Raw genomic sequence first — 19644 nt, 5'->3', positions numbered from 1 at the left:
TTCTGACTCTTGAGTCCATTGTACTTTCCACTCTCCAGAGCTATTCTTATTATATATGTATATAATATATTATTTTCATATGTAATATATATGTTACATCTATGTGTGTGTGTGTGTGTGTGTGTGTGTATAAAATTTCTCAGCTGTAAGCTCATACTCTTATGGAATTTACAAAGTATAAAGCAGGATTGACATTATACCCAGGCATAGTAGGCATCTCAATAAACCATGAGTTCCAATAGACTGTGAAGGCCCCCTGCCCCAATCAAAACTTCAGTACCTTTTGTCTAATACTGTCATAGTATCTTTAGCTTTGATCCATATTAAAAACACATAGGGGGAGGCAACATTTTGAGCTGTTGTCAGCCATTTATAAGCAAATATAAATGAATGCCATATACTTTTCATGACAGCAAGTTTTAATGGAAATTGGGAGAAGGAGCTCTGAGGATATTAGGAACTTGAAGGGATGGGAGGGCCACAGAATCGGAAGGCTGCTAACACTCAAGACAAACTTTCAGATATTTCCTAGAGTTGGCCCTAATCCCTGCACTCCTGGATCTAAAGGGCCAGGCCAGGGGTGGGGAAACTTTGGCCTCGAGGTCACATGTGGCCTTCTAGGTCCTTGGGTGCAGCCTTTTGCGTGGGTCCAAGTTTTACAGAACAAATCCTCTTATTAAGGGGATTTGTTCCGTGAAGTTTGGATTCAGTCAAAGGGCCACACTTCAGGATCTAGAGGGCCACATGTGGCCTCGAGGCTGCAGATTTCCCACCCCTGGGCCAGACCTTTAAAGAAGCCAAGTATTTCCCATGCAAATTTTGGAAATATGGTGCGTGAGAATGTGCATGCACTCTTAAGATCCAGGGCCTCTGCAAGCTCCTAGCCAGTTCACCAGGAGGCATAAATCTACAGTTGCTGCAACCCAAGTGGATTAATCCCTTTGATATAATATCCCTGTACTTAAGCACTGTGGAATTGTAAAATCTTAGGATCAGAAAGGGCCTTGGCGACCATTTAGGTTAGTACCTTTGTTTTATGAACAGGTAAGCTGAGGCTCAAAAAGAGCTGGTGAATGACTTGCCCAAGGTCATACAGAGCAGACGCAGACTAAAATCCAAGTCTCCTGACTCTGGAACCACTATGCCTATAGTCCCTAGGGTTTTCAGCTTTTTAATTTAATTTTTTTGGTTATTTTTAAAGTTCCAAGCTGTCTCCTTCCTTCCCTCCTCACACTACACTGAGGAAGGCCGCCATTTATCACAGATTTATACACACACACATCATATGTTGCGTATATATACATATATATGTAAAACCATACTATGAATGCTTCTGTTTATCAGTTCTTTATCTGGAGGTGGATAGCATCTTCATACATCCTTTATACTTGATTTGAGTATTTGTAATATTCAGAATAATTTACTTGTTATTCCCAGTTATTCTTTGAACAATATTGCTGTTACCGTATACAGTGTTCTCTTGGTTATGCTCACTTTGCTATGCATTATTTCGTGAAAGTCTTTCCATGTTTTTCTAAAATCAACCTGCCTCATCATTTCTTACAGCACGGTAGTATTCTATTATAATCATACATCACAACTTGTTTAGCCATTCCCCAGCTGATGGGGGCTCAGTTCCCCTCAGTCCCTGCAGTTTCCAATTCTTTGCCAAAGGTATTCAGTTTATTGCCAAAGACTTTCTAATTTTTAGTGTCTTTTTTGTGTCCATGAGAATCATCAGAAATGGATATAGGGAGTCTATGTGATCTTGACCAAGTCATCTCTCATCCCTGGGCTTCAGTTTCCTCATCTATAAAATAAGAGCATTGAACTAGAACCGGGATGTCAAACTCCTGGCTAGCCAAACTCCCAAGTGCAGCCAAAACCAGATTAAAATATAATTGGGAAATGTATAAAAAGATAAATAAAAATCCAATACAACATAGATCATGTTAATTTATGATAGAATTTCTAGGTCAATATGCGACCCACAGGGATCCATTTCTATTTGAGTTTGACACCACCGGTTAGAAAACCTTCAAAGTCCCTTTCTGCTCTAGATCTGGGAGCCTAGGAACCAACAATGCATTATGGACCAATCTTGGAAGGTTCTCTGTCATGCCTTACATGAGAAAACATCAGACCTCTCTGCTGTTACCATGTATCAGATGCCCCATGTCAGTAGTGTTGTGCAGGCAGTCCCCAACCTCCTCCATCTGGGAGGGCTTCTTCCCTGTGCCAGGCCCTGTGCATTACTTGCTCCTTTCTTGGAGGACAAGCAGCTGCTTTGTGCTCAGAGCATTCAGTTCCTTGGTCTTCTTTGGGAAGCACCTCACAGCTGTTTTTGGACCTTCAAATTTTCAATGGTCCTCTCCCTACTCTAGATCTATGCCATTCCTTGGGGGTGCTTGTTCGACTAGGAGCTGCTCACGTCCCTTCCAACTTTGTGATTCAGGGAGATCAGCCCTCAAATCCCAACATTTTCTTGCATTACACCCAAATTCAATTTTTCCACTTCAGTTGTTTTCTGTGTTCCTTCTTCTACTTTGACTGCATTATCTTCTGTCTTTTCCTCTGCTACATTCATTCTGCCCAGGGTCACTAAGTGATGCAGTGGACAGAGTTTTGGACTTAGGAGTCAGGAAGACCTGGATTCAAATGCTACCTCACACACTTAACTAGCTGTATGACCTTAGGCATGGACAAGTCACTTAATCTCTCTCCTCTCTCATTTCCTCAAAGGAAAATGGAAATAATAGCATCTGCCCCTCCCTCTCCAGAGTCATCATGACCACAAGAGATATGTGTTAAGCATTTTGCAAGTCTTAAAGTGCTATAGAAATGCTTGTGGCTGATTTCAGTGTTTTCTTTGTTATTTCCCATCTTTATAAGATTTTTTTTAGTATTCCTTCCCAAGAGGGATATTCTTTTAATATATTATATTCCCAGGTTATTGATATTAATAATGTATACCCAAATAGTTTTCATCCCTCTCAAGATTTTTTAGCTATCTCGTCTTGTGAATGACTGATAACACCTTAATGTTTCCTATCTCTGTGAGTAGTTGCCACTTTCAGCGGGGACTCTTGGAACACCAGGCCCTGTGATAGCCATTGGGCAGATATTTGTAAAGGACTTTCAGTGGCTGCTTCCTCATAAGGTCCCACTTGTGTAATAAGCATCCATTCCAACTCTAACAAACCATTCCTATTTAGAGGTATTTGTCCTCTTGAGAATGCTAAATCAACAATTTTCATTTCTTCCAGGTCAAAATTCACCCACTAAGAATATCAAACCTTCACCATCTGTAGCACCAGATCCTCCAAAAGAAAACATATGTAATTATAATATTACTTTTGCCCCAGAACTCAACAGACCACCCAAGGTAAGAAGTTATTGTTTTTTGTATAAAATTGACATGGCATTAATATAGGCTGCCCTCTACTTGATTCATTATTGAGCCAAACAGCTCAACCTATTCCCTAAGTGCAGTCAGGCCATAGGAAGATACTTTGAAATTTATAGTCATCTCAGAGTGTTAATCCTGAAAGTCATTGCTCATTGCCATCAAAGTTGAGTGTGTTACACGGGATCAATGGAAAGTTTGCAGGCTTGCAAAAAATGGTGCAAGTTTTTTTAAAAAATATATTAGATGAGCCTTAGGTTATCAGTGGTTCACTGGAGTTCTCCCAAGCTTCCATTGTGGCACAGGAGGGATGGTGGGTTCTCAAAGACTGTTTCAGGAGAATCCAAGCTATGACAGGTGAGAAAGGCTTCAAGGTTGAGGCCAGCAACAAATTGGTATATCTGTCCTCCAAAGACCAGCTTAGTTAAGGGAGAGAGGCTCCTTTTCTGAAGCTTGTTCACTGGAGTATTATTTTTTTTTCAGCCACAGCAACTCATGAAAGCTATCTATTTGGGTATATAAGGGCTACAATCTGTGTTGGTAGAGAGGATACTCCCACCAACAAAATCACAGATTTGGTTTGTAAAGGCTCCATTCAAGGCAATGAAGTATTAAATGAGGTCACAGATTGAAAATTCCAGGTGCCCACATCCTCCCTTACCTTACCTGACTCAAACCAAGGAGAGATACTTAATAGTTATCAAACAGAGAAATTGCTTTTGAATTCTTTTTCTAATAGTAGATGACTGTGCCGGGCCCTTTGTACTGTATCACCTCATCCCCTGGTGACCATTGGCAAGTAATTCCCAAGAGACCAGAGAGGACCTTTCCTTCCCATGGCATTTACAGATCTTTACAGCCTTTGAAAAACAACTTAGGCCCCCTATGAACTCTAATCTTCTGAGCTATGTGATCCACATTATTTGAAAGAAATTCTATACCATTAAGGGGAAAAATTACCGTTAGCCCTATCACTTGCTATGGAAATAAGTGATATCTAGTTCCAGATCAGTCACTAACTCACTTTATGACCTTGGATAAGTTATTTAACTTCTCATTTTATGGAGGACACAATGAAGTGACTTGCCTTGCACCACCTAGCTGATTCAAAGGCAAGATCTGAATACAGACCCTCTAGTCTAGCACTCTGTCCTCAATGACCTACTTCTCCCATGAGAAAGCAAAAGGCAAGTCCCCTGAGGAACAATATGGGGAACAAGCTGGAAGATACACTTTGGCCAAGGAAAAAGAAAACCAAGTGTCCTGTTAACTCACTTCATTCTATATTGAACAAAAGTGGACTAAGTAACTACTATGAGCAGAGTACAGAACCCTTTTTATTAAAGGGCTCTCACACTAGAGCTTCTGCCTGTTTTTTCCTATCCTATAAGAAAGCCAATAAGGAAAATCCATAGGCCCCAGATTTGTTCCTGAAGGCAGCTAGATGGTGGATAAAGTGCAGGGCTTGAAGTCAGGAAGACCTGAGTTCAAATCCAGCCTCAGACCCTTATTTGCTGAGTGACTCTGGGAAAGACACTTTACTTGTTTTTGCCTCAGTTTCCTCATTAGTAAAGTGGGAATGAAGAGAGTCCTCCTTCCCAGGTTTGTGAGAAAATCTTTGTAAAGCTCTTTGCAAACCTTAAAACACTGTACACTATTATGCTAGTGATGATAATGATGATGATGATGATGATGATGATGGTGGTGGTGGTGGTGGTGGTGGTGGTGGTGGTGGTGGTGGTCAGTCGTTGAGCCTAGAGACCAAAATGAAGTCATGGACTTCCTTGGGGCCTACAGGATTGGAATGTCTGTATACAGTAACACTGCAGTGAGGAGACTCATCATCCTGAGTTCAAACCCAACCTCAGACTCTTACTAGCTATGTGACCCTGGGCAAGTCACTTACCCCAGTTTGCCTCAGTTTCCTCAGCTGTAAAATAAGCTGGAGAAGGCAATGGCAAACCACTCCAGTATCTTTGCCAAGAAAACCCCAAATGGGGTCACACGGAATCAGACTCAACTGAAATGAATGAACAACAGTAAACCAGACAGCTCTACTCCCTAAACAGAGCTTACGCCCCAAAGAACATTGACCAAAAAGCCAGATATGGCTCTGAGCATCTACTTTGCCCCTTCAAATCCTTCCCCAAATTTGCCTGCATGGAGAAAACTTTCTGTTCCTCTGGGCTGACTTTACTTAGTTACACTGGGGGCACTATGAATACTACGAAGAATTTTTGTTTCCTTCTAATAAATTCTGCTTGTACATTTCTTATGACAAGAGAAATTTTGTTTACTTTCAAAATAAGATCTTGAATCCTTTCAATTTCTGTTTCTCTTCATTGTGAAAAATGACAAAACAAACCAAGCTTAAGCAAGATGTTCACATTTTAAGAGCCTTTTTCTCTCTTTTTTTTTTTGCACGTGCTAGGTACAGCAGAGAGAGCTCCCCCCAAACCTGTATGAGAGACCAACGAACAGGAGAGCAAGCTGTGCCTTTGACTTAGGTAAATTGTTATTGTCACTCACTGGGTGCCTAGCGTGCCAGGTACCACAGAAACAAGGGCTGCCAAAGCAAACCGCTCCAGGGGTTAGAGTCTAGTAGATCAAATGAGAGAATCTTTGTAAAGCACCATACCTAGTTATTGTTATTATCATTAATATTAGAGTTAGGGAGGCAGGCTGGACATATTATGATAATCAACAACTACAAACAAGTAGATCAGATGGAATATCATGTGCAAAGTACTTTGTAAACTATAAAGCCCCCAGCACTGTGAGCTGTTATTGTTCCAGCCTTTCCTGAGAGGGCTTCCCAGAGGAGGGTGGGATTTGAAGATGCGGTGAGACCTTCAAAGAAAGAGCAGAGAAGATGACTAAAGGTAATGCAGGTGATGGGAACGGAGTAAGCAAAGATGAGGAGGGGTTGTGGATGGCACATTCAGAGGATGGTGAGTATACCAAATTATAGACAACCCCCTCCAAAAAAAAGCAAATGCCCTATGGCATTGCAGAAGCTGAATTAGCTTCCATTTAGAGTCTCAGGGCTAAATCCTAGAAGGCTCGAAGTTCAGAATCTGGTTACCTTAAGTGATGGGGCTTCAAGTCAAAATATTAAGTTTGTATTGTAATGGACAGACTGTACTGTAATGTGCTTCCTAAATATATCATCCAGAACTGAATACAACATTCTGACTGTGATCTGCTTAGAGTGATAGCTCAGCACAGCAAAGATATCCCCGACCTTATTCTTTTTCAAAATGGGGCTCCATATCTCAGATCTAAATGGAAATTCTGAGGAGTGGAGTCAGTTAGAGCTCAGCCAGAAAGAACTGGAGGAGCTGGAGCAAGTAGCAAATGAAGAATGATGAGATAGGACTGAGCTGCAGCAAACAAGGAAGATATCAAGAAAGGCATGACAGAGCATAAGAGGCAAGTGGTACCCTCTACTCAAAGCTAAGGGAAGTTTCAAGACAAAGGTCTGCTTTTTTTCCTCAGTTTCCCCTAATGGTTCCTGTCTGTCTATAAACACTGAATCACAATATAACCTGCTGGTTCTTTACCCAAATGTTTCTGGTTACCTGAACTTTGCCCTACCCACATAGAGGCCAGATGTTAACTAGAGATAGAGGTAAATTAAGGCAGAGAGCCAAATCAGCCAAAATGTTAGGAATTTTCCTAAATGAAGGGCTAATTGTAATTGTACTGCTTACTTCTTGTCTAGAATAAATGTCCATAAGTCACCAAAGGACCTTAAAGGCCATGGTCCTAGGCTTAAAATGAGATTATAATGTTAGAGAGCACTAGAGATATGCAGGGGCTAAAAGACAAAGCCATTGAAAAGTAAAGGCCATGGAAAGCTTTCAGATGGAGGCTGGTAGGGATGATGTGGATATTGCATTGCTAGAGGACTGGCATGGAGCAGTGTAGCTAAAGCTATACAGAGGACACCTAGGGATAGAGGCAGGGATACAGAGAACATTTTGCAAGATGCTGTTGAAACTTTGGGGACACTTAAAGTAATTACTAACTTATATGAAGAAGCTACACTGGTTTTTCTAAATTCTCTGAGGATGTAGATTTTTCTAAAATTCCCCAAAAGCTATTCAACTGTGTATATCCTTTGACCCAGTGATTCCACTGAGCCCCAAAGAGATCAAAAAAAGAAGAAAGAAAAATGTTTATTTTTGTCATGTCATTGTAATTAGGTATGACTATTTGTGACTCCATTTGAGGCTGTCTTGACAAAGATACTGGAGGAGTTTGCCATTTCTTTTTCTGGCTCATTTTACAGATGTGGAAACTGAGGCAGGCAGAGGTTAAGTGACTTGCCTCAGTTCATACAGCTAGTAAGTACCTGAGGTCAGAGTTGAACTCGGGTCTTCTTGAGCCTTCCTGAATACAGACCCAGCACTCTACTCACTGTGCCATGTAGCTACCCATAAAATATTTATAGCTGCTCTTTTCTGTGGTGGCACATGGGAAACTGAAGCAATGCCCGTCAATTGGAGAATTGCCAAATGAGGTGTGGTGCGTGAATGTGACAGTACTACTGTGTGACAAGAAATGATGAAGGGGAAGGTTTTAGAAGACCCTGTGAAGACTTGTACGAACAGATGCAAAGTGAAGTAAGCAAAACCAGGAGAACAATCTACACAGTATAGCAATATTGTAATGATAGTAAACTGTGAAAGACTTAGGAACTCTGATCAGCACAGTGACCAAACAAAGTTCCAAAGAGCTTAGGATGAAATATGCTATTTACAGTCAGAGAACTGATGGACTCAGAGTATAGAGAGAGACATTTTCTTCTTCTTCTTTTTTCTTTTGTTTTTCTTGTCTTTTCAATGGATGGAGGAGGGAGAGAATTTGGAACTGAAAATAAAATAAAATTCAATTATAAAAATAAATCCCCAGGAAATTGTTATGTGACCTCTCAAAGAAGAGAAGATTCTACACCAAAATAAGACTGTTCATCAGGGAGTATCTAGAGATAGATTATCTGGATTAACTTTATGAGAAAGACCTATCTAGTACCAGGAGCAGCTACAGATGCCACCAGACTTCTATACCCAAAGCATATAATGTGATATCACAGTGGAATCCCAGGACTAAAACTGGACTTTATCAGGAAAGGAACCATGTCTCCTGGAGAAAAAACACATGGGATATATGGGTCAGAAGTATAACCAAAGCACCAGCAGGCATCTGAAGCAGGGAAAAAGAGACAGACTGCTAGAAGTATCAGGGGTACAGCTTTTAGAATTATGTAGAGTCTAAAAACTTCAAGGCCTGCAGTTACATGGCAACATGCTTACAGAGACCAGTAGAGCAATATAGTATGATGATGGGACGCCAGAAGAAACACATGTGACATTCTTTCAAGGTACCATTTAGCCAAAGCAAAGAAAGCCCTTCAAGTTTGTAACTTGGGTAAGAGACTGATAGAGAATAAAACAATAAAATCCAAAGAAGCAAATACAGTTAGACTGGAACAAGTGTGTTTGGGTATTGCATACCCCCAAGAGTAGCCTCCTAGGAAATGAAGAGATGGGCAGCATGAGGCCCCCTCCTTGAATGGAGGTTCCAGGAGGAGCCCTCTGCCCTTTAATTAGAGCATACTGAGGAGGTATGTGATCTTGCAGGAGGCAGACACTACTGGGGCTTGATGGGGAAATTCAGAGGAGTGCTGCAAGGTGGAAAAAGATGCTTACCTTTTTATGTTTCTCTTCACTTCTGTGTTTGAATTTCAGAGTTTCTCCACAGCTCTGATCTCTTCATCGTGAATGTTTGTAAGTCCTCTATTTCATTAAAGGTCCGTATTTTCCCCTGTAGCATTACACTCAATTTTGTTGCTTGTTATTCTTGGCTATAAGCCCATATCCTTTGCCTTCTGGGATGTGATATCCCAGATCCAAGTCTCTGCTCCTTTACAGTGGTGGGCTACTAAATCCTATGTGATCCTGACCATGACTCCTTGGTACATGAATTCTTTCTTTCTGGATGCTTACAGTGTTTTTTCCTTGAACTGAATGCTCTGCATTTTGACCATAATGTTCCTGGAAGTTTTCATTTTGAGGTTTCTTTCTGGATATGACAAGCAGATTCCTTCTATTTGCATTTTGCCCTCTGATTCTAAGAGATATGGACAGTTTCCTTTTAAGGCTTCTTGAAATGTAATGTCTAGGCCCTTGAGGCTTTTTTGGTCATGGAGTTCAGATAGTCCTATGTGCAAACATATTTTCATCTGACCTGAAGAAGCAGGTTTTTAAACAGCCATTCCATCAGGCTCACTCTTCAGTACCCTTGTACATTTCCACATTTCCAGTTTCCCTTTCCTCCCAAATGGAGCATAAGTGCATTCTCAACAAGCCTGCAAATCCCAATGCAGCACAAAGGATTGAAGAAAGTCTCTCTTTGCACAGACTCTTAGAATCAGTGAGTTTTTCTTAGTCATTTATCTTGGTTGAAAAAGAACCAGCTTTCTTCAAATCATACCTCAGACACCTCACAGAGAATTGAAAGCTGAGCCCTGGATTCTGGAAGATTGAGACAATGGAGGGAAGCTGAGCTGGCCAATCCTCCCAAGCTGGAAAGACTTCCAGTATGGACCCCTGGTCTGGCATCCAGGCACAAGCTGAACTGAATTTGACAAGGCTCATTGCAGGGTGGTTGTCTATCAGATGATGAATTCTTTGGGCCACAGCAATTCATAAAGATGGTCTACCTAGGTTGGAAGCAAATGGCAATCTGTGTCAGAACAGGGAGCACCATCACCAAGGAAATCATAGCTCCCTGAAGTACTGAGAGAAATAAAAGAGTTACCAGTTAGCCTTTACTCTGAACGTGCCTTCCACTTTGAATTAACTCAAAAAGGGGGCAGCACAGGGACACTGGACTTGGAGTCATAGGCCCTAGGCTTAAATTCATCCTCAGACATTACTAATTTTGGGCCCTTACGCAAGTCACTCTTTGTGCCTCAATTTCCTTGTGGGAAAAGTGGAGGTGGAAGTAGACTCAATGGCCTCTGATGTCTCTCCTAGACCTCAATCTCTGATTCTATAAATACCAAGCTCAAAGGGGAATAACTCTCTAAGCATGAGCTAACTTAAAGTAGACTAGAGTTTCTTAACCAGGGATTTGTGAGCTTGCTTTAAAAAATATTTTGATAATTGTATTTCCATATAATTGGTTTCCTTTGGACTCCTATGTATTTTATGTTAAACACTCTGAGAAGGGGTCCACAGGCTTCACCAGTCTGCCCAAGGGATCCATGAAACAAAAAAGGGATAAGAGCCCTTAAAATAGATCCTTCTAATAGAATTCTATTTTTTATTGTATTTCAGCAGGAATATCGTAAGTATGGACAGAATGTTGTACCCATCATCACTGTATGGCTGCATACATGTTCTTTGTAGAGGCTTATATTATCACCACCATTATCCCAAACTATTTATTCAGCCCCTGTCTACCTGTAGAGTTTTGCAAACTAATATCCTAAGCAAATTGACAGAAGCCACTTCCTGCCTTCTGGGAACTTATAATTAAGCTAGACAATATTTGAGTGGGAAGACAGAAAGGAAACACATGGAGAACTACCCAAACTTTGAGCAAGTAGATGAATTAATAATTAACACATTCACATTGCCTCCCAGAAGAAGTATAAATACCCACTTTTGGAGTTGCTCTTATATTTTCAAATGGCCTGGGACCAAGAAATATTTATTCCCTGTCTCTCTCTCTCTTTTTCTCTCTCTGAATGTTACAAGAAAATAATGAATCTTTTTTTTAGGGCAACCATCCCAAAGAGCCTTCCTTTCTCATGTTCTCTCAAATACGTAAGTAAAGAACAAAATTAGTGTGACTTTTGTTATGGGTAAAATCTGAAATAACTGAGAAGACAAAGGTTTGAACTTCTGAGCATATTGATTTCTTAAGCAAGGCATACCAGTTGCGTAGCAAATCGGGACCAGGATTCTTCAGCTTGGCACTGGACCCTGAATGCAGGGGGAGATATTTTTTATACATTAAAAGAAAACAATTAACAGGATATAAATCAGGATACAAGATTAAGTAATCTGATTTCTAAGTGGAGGAAAAATTAAGGGCTTTCTGAGTTGAGAGGGGGATAAATGAGTTTCAAGAGTTGAGACAGGGGAGAGTAAGCAGGCAGATATTTCCAGATGTGAAACAGAATGTCACTCAATCCCATGATTAGCAAGCAGGTGGAATTTACAGGAAAATGTTATTTAGGTCTCAAAATGAAGTCAGTTTTACAAGATGAAGTCACTTTGGTTTACACAAGTCCCATCATTCTTTTAATTTCCCTCTTTGATTCATTGCTGAGGAGGCTAGTCCACTCCCCCAACAGATCACTTATTTATAAGCCAAATTTATAAGATTTTTAATGTGCTCATGCTTACCATCAACATTATATACCAAGAAAAGACCACTGGGAAGCATCTTCTTACATAGTTTAGTACAACAGCTAACACAGAATTTAAGAACAATTACGATGATATACAAATCTTGTTAAATAGCCTGTACAGGTACGCTAAATGGACTAATTTTGAGAGGGGAGATTTACATGTCACCAAAGTAACCAAGAAAACTCAACAAACATAAACACAATGAAACAAAGAAAAGCCAAAGCAATACAATGGTGATCATCAGTTTCAAATAACATCAAGTCTCCTTGTAACCTAGTAACCTCACTCCCAATGTCCATTTAATCATCACATGTTGTATTCAGTCCCAGATGCCCCATGTAGTCCTCTAGTCCCTGGACATATCTTGGGCATTTGGGAATAGACCAATAGCTGTCTCAGGACAGCTCTGAAGGGGCTATGCTTCTTCGGTTTCAAGTCATTTACAGAAATTCCTAAATAATTCTGCTAAAATCTGCCAATAACAAGACTTAATAAAACTTAGTACAACTCCTAAATTTTGTTTTCCAGTAACTAGTTCATTTGGTGAAAACCAGTTCAAGCCTTATAGAGTTGATCCTACTAACAACAGAGCTATAAGAACATCAAGTTAGAACCCATAATTCACCTGAGACTTTAGAGAATTTCTATATACCCCTTGCTGTTTTTATCTTTACCTCAATCCCCTCCTTGATATAAGAATCTAAAAACAATCATGAAGGTCAGAACCTTCTGTCTTTTAAAATTATTAGACATACTTTCAAATGGGAAAATTATTTCACTTTACAATTATCAATACAACTTTATATATTAAATCCTCAATCCAGTTTTGAGAACTTACTACTAAAACATAAAGCCTGAATTTCCAATTAGAAACATTTAGAAGTCAATCATATGCATGTGTATGTAGTTCTTAAAGAAAAGTCTATTCCTGTTCCTCAAATTTTACTATTCCATTTAATTAGAAAACTTATATATTATTACATCCTTGTTTTATTATTTTGTCTAATTTGTCTTGGGAGGATATCATCACTATATTATAATTTGGCCAAAAATATAGATGAAAATTATAAGATTTTTCATACCTGCATTTTATTGTAGTAGCTCAAAAATATTCCAGTATTAATCTATTAATTAATGGATTTAGTATTGTACTTACAAAACCTCCACTGCTCGCCTGACCTGATTTTTGGAAATTTGCTACGAAAGGAAAAGGAGACTCCCAAGTTTTTGCAACAATGTCAAGACTCATCCTTTCAAGGGCACAGAATGACTTGACGTCTACCATAACAGAGGAAAAACTCCCTTCGTTTTGTTTGATTCTAGGCACAAGTCATATCTGACAGGCAATCCATATGTCCATATTTTTCACAGGGTACCATACGTTCAGAATTAGCCAGGTAGTAAAATTTTCTGTTCAGAAAAGAAATAGCACAATGGAGAAACGGAGTCAGGAGGATATTACCTTAAACCATACCAAGGTCACCCCCCTCAGCTTTTCCCAGGGACAGACATCTACCTGCAATGGACTGCACTACATGCCATTTTCTGCTTTACTGCTGAACTGTTGATTTAATGGGCACTTCAGCCATCCCTGTAATCAAATTATATCCCCAAGAGTTTTTACCTCAAATTACAAAATTATACTAATCAGAGTATAGGCTGTGTGGTAAACAAGAAAGTTCTGTTGGCCACATTCCTAGGTGAGAAGGGTTGGGACCTAGCATGGACAGATTGGAGGTCAGAAACTAATGAAGGGCCTATTAGAGAGGAGAACGTAAAGTCACATGGCCAGGGGACAGTATAGAGGGAGAGCCAAAGTTCAAAAAATAATATAAGAAGCCCCCTTTTTCTAAATGTGTTGTAGTCATCCTGTAACCTTCCTGGGGAGGCTACCCGTCCATTCAGGGGGAATGGACGTAAAAATGAATAAAAGCTTTCCTGATTTCACAACAGGGATTGTTCTTTGTTTAAGGTGAGCATGTTTCTCACTGCTGGGGCTTGTTAGATGGGCTCACTTCTAACAGGCTTGAATATTATTAGTTTTCTCATGTTTCCCTAACACTTACATGTCATTACTTTTCAATTATCCATTACTGATAAATTAAAACTAACCACATTCTGGAGTTTCAGATACACAGCAAATACATGATAGTTGACATAATGTATTGAAGTCACAGCTTTAAACCGCACTGTACATTTCATAATTTTTATAAGTGATAGCTAACAATGAAAACTCATTTTGTCCTATAGTAAACTTGTGAATTCTCCACTTTGACAAAGAGTGGGAGAGGGGATCCTATTTTCTCAGTTCTAGGTTCTCAGACTTTAGTCATTTCGATTTTGCAACATTCAGTCAGTAGGGCTGATAAGATCTTATGACTCTTTCCTGAATACAAAGTCTCAAGGGACCTCACAGATAAGAATATCTTAAAGAGTCTGTGCAACTTTTTCCCAAACAGTCAATTATGATTCTCTGTTTTAAAACAAAATGTGACCCATTAAGCATTTAACAGTTCTCATATATCTGTTTTTATCACATTATATTAATAGCTCAGTTTGTAATTTAAGGGCATCCAGATTAAAAGAGGAGGTATTTGTCTAGCAGCATTTCTGACATAATATCATGTATTTAAAACATGAAACAAAAATTTTTACCAGTCAGAAGGCATCGATTCAACCAAATGTATTTCCTAAAATATCTTGCACAGAAAATCATTGACCTTATTACCTTTGGCAATTCGTATTAATCACATCAAAAACCTGGTATAAAGTTATCAAGTATGGAACAATTACATCCAATGAAATAGTCAACTTTATATAGTACTTACCATAAGCCAGGCACCAAATTGAGTATTTCACAATCATATCATTTGATCCTTATAACAACGGTGGGAGCTGGGTTCCATTATGTTCCTCTTTATGGGTCAGCAAACTGAGATAAACAGAGATAAAATAACTTTCTTAAGATCACACAGCTAATAAATTTCTGAGACAGGAATGTAACTCAGGCTTCCTTGCATTTTTCCAGCATTTTTTTTTGCATTTAATGCCACAATTAATATGAGATCACATTTCACCACACCATAATTTAGTTACAGGATAAATTTCAACCAAATGAAATCTGGATTTACAACCACAATATCAAAATCTCAATTTCCCAGGGCTATTAGTCACTTGTGCTTTCAAATTTAGAGCTCAGAGTTAACAGCTCATTTACAAAGGTTCATGGTAGCACTTTGATCTTTCCATAAACTTTTAATTTATTTTCTTTCAAAAATCACCCAAAGAGTCAAATCAGTTCCTTTCATGTTCGTAACCTGGCCTCATCCTCCCTCTCCCTGAGGCTTTTCAGTTTTAATCCTAAACTATTCCAAGTGGCAGCCTTGTATTCCCATCCCCTTGCTTTGGAGCTCATGAGATTCCAAAGACTGGTGAATATACCCCCAGAATAATCTTTGAGGAGCAGAGTGCTATATTTCCTAACCATATCCCAAATTATTTAAATAACTAATCTTTATTTTATTGTGCAATTCAGCACAAAATTTTGCACAGTCCTAATTAATTGCAGTAGTGTTACCCTTTTAGGTTCCTGAGAGAAACCTAATGGTTTTTTTCTAATTTTCTTTGGTGATTTTGCTTCTAGTTTACCTAAACAGTTCTGTTGTGTAATGCTTTGAAAGTTCTACTTTAGTGTTCCCGAAAGATATTTCCAATTCATGGTCACTTTCCCTATTTCCCATCACCATGAATCCAAGGTCTAGGTCCAGGCAATGGTGGAAGAGGAGTGAGTGGTCGCTTCACACAGATCCCTCTTCAGTTTAAATCACCCTTTCCATTTCTTAATTAAATTTTTCTCATTTTTAAGTTGCTCCCTAATTTAAACATGGTCAAGAAAAGGTTCATAAGACATGCCTATTAAGTTGTAGATAAATTTAAAATGTGAACTTCATACCAATTATTTTCTTCCCTCTGGGATTACTTTCAAACTGGCTAGCTGCCTTCCTTCATTTATCATCGTCAGAGAAAAAGGAATCTAAGTGCTGTTTACTCCTAAAATTTTTACATAATTCTTATTTTTCCTTAAAACAAATTCTACAGAGTGATACCCCAAAACTCACTAAGATGTGTTTGGCATCTGCTAAGTGACTTATCCGATTGGATAAAGAGAAACGAATGAGTTCTTGGAATTACCCTAAATCCCAGTAGTTCTCCCCTGAAATCTTAAAATGATTAATCTCCAAATTCCTTAATGATTAATTTCCAATCTCCTTAATCTCCAAACTTCCAACATCTACTAAGATATTTTTAGCAGTTACTATAATTTGCAGTCTTCATTCATATATAATGCCACAAATTCCTACAAACTAGGAAAAAGTTATCTTTTCTTTGATTTTATCTCTGTAACTCCATGGTGACCAGGGCTGAAATAACAGAGAAAGAATATTGAAGGTCTTTTTTCCTTTGTAACCTAATCTTTTGTTGAAAACCTAAAGTAGGAGTTAAGTCCTGATTACTGGGACAGAGGTTAGCATCAGATTACAGAAGTTTGGGGAAACTGCTGAATGAGTGAATGAAACTTTATTCATCTTTCCCAGTATACTAAACTCTTTGGCTGCAACTTTTCAGCAGTTTTCCTGGCTGGCTGCATTTTCCCCTAAGAAATGTTTTCAAGGTAGCAGAATCTACAAACACCAAACATGACACACAACAAAGATTATTTTCTGAGCATTTTACAAAGACATAAAAACAGACAAAATGATAAGACAGAAAACAGTGTGCACAATTTTCCAAAATTTGCAGTGATTAAAGATCCTGTCGTGTAAATTTTGGGACCCATTTGGATTTTATATATTTTAGCATAATATGAGAGCTCTATCTTTTAGCTGCCTCTTTCACTCTTGTATGGGAATCTATACTTGTTTCGAGGTCAATGAGAATTTCTCTAAGGTGGGGGTGTCAATTTAACAATGAGCTCGTCCCCTGGTTTCATGACAAAAGAAATTTCTCCAAGGAGGAATCCTTTGGTATTTTACTATTACCAAAACTCATTGTCCCCTTAAACAGAATATGTCTTCCGCAGCAGTGTGGGGGTAAACTTTACCTTGGCTCAAAAGAATTGAAATCGAGAGGGGGGTCCTACCTCCAGGGCAGTCTTCCATAAAAATGAATATGCAATCCTGGGGGTTGGAGTTCTTTCTCAGTTTGGCTGGCTTCACCAAAAACTGTCATGGTGAAATCTGAAATAAATGAGGAAACAAAAGTTTGAGCTTAAGAGCATATCAGTTTATTAAAACAATGCATGCCAATGACATAACAAACCGGGACCCTGAATACAGGGAGAGAGAGATTTTTAGGCATTAAAAGAAAACAATTAACAGGATATAAGAAATGAGATTTCTAATTGGAGGAAAGGTTAGAAACTTTTTGAGTTGGGAGTGGGATGAATGAATTTCAAGAGTTGGGACAAGGGAGAGCAAGCAGGTAGACTTTTCCAGATGTGAAACAGGATATCACTCAAATACAAGGTAAAAGTTGTTGCATTCATCAAATGCTATGGTGGAACTGATGAGGGCTGGAAGGGGGGGTTTGAGACCCCCACAAAGACCAGGGTACCGGGGGCAGGTCATCTGCAGAAGAATTCACGGACTCAAGCATTGTTGAAGTCAAGGTAAAGATTTATTACACTTTTCAATGGCTAAGAGTTCTTAGGGAACCTGCAACCTTAAAGGGTACAGGGAAAGTTTATATAGGATATTCTATAGTATCACTTGTGCCAAATATGCTACCTGGGTGTTTTGGGGTGGGATTAGGGAGTAGTTAAGGAGTGGTCAATTCTTAAAGGAACATGCACTTTTGGTATCTACTGCACAGATATTTTACCCAGAATTCATCAGGAAATAGCCCAAGGGAGGTGTGGTTTTAGGTCTGAAATGTCTCTAAGTCAACCAGGGGTCAGGGCTGGCTCAGAAAAACCAGGTTGTTCTCATCAATGTCTTGTTAGACAAGATAAATGTAAGGGAGTATAGGTATGTCCAAGCCTAGGATACATGATTGGTCAGTGAGTAGTAAATGTCCTATGTTATGACCTAGTGCACAGCCTGTTAAGCCAGTACACAACTGGTTCAAACTAATGAGTTCTATAGGTGCATCTGGCTACTACAGCAGGAAGGGAGATAACAGCTGTTGCTAGGGCAGCCTGTATCCTTGGGCTGGGGAGAAACTGCCTGAGATAGTATTTTGAGGCTAGGGAGAAATGTGATTTTAGAATTGGGGCCCAAGTACCTGCAACCAAGCACCCCATCAGAGCCCCGTGGAATTTAAGGGAATATCTCATCCCTATGGCAAACCATTTCTGTGTGTTCTTCGTTAGGAGGAGCCAGACCTAGTTGGGGGGGGGGGGGGCAGGGTTCAGGGTATGGCATTGGCAGAGTGGCTGGATTCCCCATATCGCCTACACAGTGGCCTGAACAGCAATTGTCTACCACAGAGACCCAAATCTACTTGACAGGGCAAGAGGGACCTTGAGAAAGAAGTTTTTTCTCTTCTTTGTGAACATCTAACACTCTCCCAAATATAAAGACAAGCCTTAGATTCAATAATGAGGACTTTGGAAGGAAGATGTCTAGCTTTTTGGTCACTGAAGCAAAAAACTCAACAATGATCCTTTGCTTTTCAGGCAACATCAGCTCCTGCAAAACAGGCTACAAGAAAAGGTATGTATGAAAAAATGTTTGGAGAAAACAAGGTGGCAATTTGATTTTCTGTTGGGTTATACTGTAAAAAGTGAAGCAGCAGATCACCTCATTCATGACAGTCATTTAGTCTCCCCTCTATCCAGATGTTACTCAAGTTTCTCTCCCTCTGTTCAGAACAACTCTTGCTGCTGGAAAGAGATGAAGTTTGTTTGCAGAGGACCAATATCATGTTAGGAAAGAGATATGCCACTTCTTAAGAGAAGCCATGGGGACTCTAGGAAGGTTTAAGGGACCTGACAGCCATCAGATGTCCAAAGCACACCCTGACCTCATGCCAGGAAGCTAACATCTTTGCAGACTATAACAGCTCCTTGGTATCCGATGCTCAGCCTATCCTGGAGAATTCCCTGACAAATAGGCCACAATGCCTGGGTCTACTCCGATCTCAAGTTTCAGAGGGATATGGGCAAGATTGTCCAGAAAAGGCAACATCTAATAGTGGAAAGATAATGTTAGATTTGGAGCCACAAGATCTGGGTTCCAGGCCCATCTCCGCCATGTCTGTGTTATGTCACTAGGTAGGCTGTTAACCTAGACTCTTGAAGCCTCAGTCTGAAATTTAGGAATCATGATACTTCTATTACCCATCACCCAACACTGTTGGGAGGAAATAATTTTGTAAACTTTAACACTCTCTATAAATGTAAGCTATTGTTGCTTGAAGTTGGGACTGGGATCAGGAAATGCCAAGTAGCCTCATGTTATGAGCCCTAAATCCTGAGTCAGGAAAGAGAAAGAGAGACAAGGGAGCAGCATCCATTCTGACATCTTTACAGACCCATCCCACGCCCCACCCACACACACCTGATATAAACACACAAGACATCCTTACACAATGACAGATGCTGGTGCCAAAAGCTTAGTTTTTATCTTTAAGGAAATACAAAGCCATCATATTTCATAATGGCAGTCAGTGGGAAAAGAGAATTCTTATTTTTCAAATTTCACTTCACCCACAACTTTTTAGGAATATGTCTGTTTCATATTGCTTTCTGTATAGCCAGTCTGAGAACCTCAGTGTAGGTCTGCCCTCTGTTGCCTCTGGAATTTAGAA

At 39.5% G+C, this 19644-nt stretch overlaps 2 protein-coding genes across 14 annotated transcripts in view; one reads left to right on the top strand and one right to left on the bottom strand.

Moving 5' to 3' along the window:
- The window catches only part of LOC140515491 (uncharacterized), a 497421-nt gene that overhangs the window by 251038 nt on the left and 226739 nt on the right, over window positions 1-19644 (bottom strand). For all 7 annotated transcript variants that reach the window (XR_011971047.1, XR_011971051.1, XR_011971045.1 and 4 more), the window contains exons 11-14: window positions 16976-17072; window positions 14664-14767; window positions 11355-13245; window positions 9121-10133 (exon numbers count right to left, since the gene is read on the bottom strand). The gene's annotated coding sequence lies outside the window, so the exon portion shown is untranslated. The remainder of the gene's footprint in view (window positions 1-9120; window positions 10134-11354; window positions 13246-14663; window positions 14768-16975; window positions 17073-19644) is intronic.
- Window positions 1-19644, top strand: part of LOC140515482 (fibrous sheath-interacting protein 2-like) — a 100832-nt gene that overhangs the window by 33808 nt on the left and 47380 nt on the right. For 5 of the 7 annotated variants that reach the window (XM_072626199.1, XM_072626198.1, XM_072626200.1 and 2 more), the window contains 4 exons: window positions 3267-3385; window positions 5838-5913; window positions 11199-11244; window positions 18512-18548. In XM_072626199.1, coding sequence (XP_072482300.1) covers window positions 3267-3385; window positions 5838-5913; window positions 11199-11244; window positions 18512-18548 — 278 coding nt within the window. Of the gene's footprint in view, window positions 1-3266; window positions 3386-5837; window positions 9241-11198; window positions 11359-18511; window positions 18549-19644 lie in introns of those variants that run through there. The other 2 variants (XM_072626204.1, XM_072626203.1) reach the window with 2 other exon arrangements.

Source organism: Notamacropus eugenii, chromosome X (assembly GCF_028372415.1).
Source record: "Notamacropus eugenii isolate mMacEug1 chromosome X, mMacEug1.pri_v2, whole genome shotgun sequence".
Taxonomy (NCBI): Eukaryota; Metazoa; Chordata; class Mammalia; order Diprotodontia; family Macropodidae; genus Notamacropus; species Notamacropus eugenii.
The sequence above is the reverse complement of the archived record's forward strand: the minus strand, read 5'-3'. Positions and strand labels throughout refer to the sequence as shown.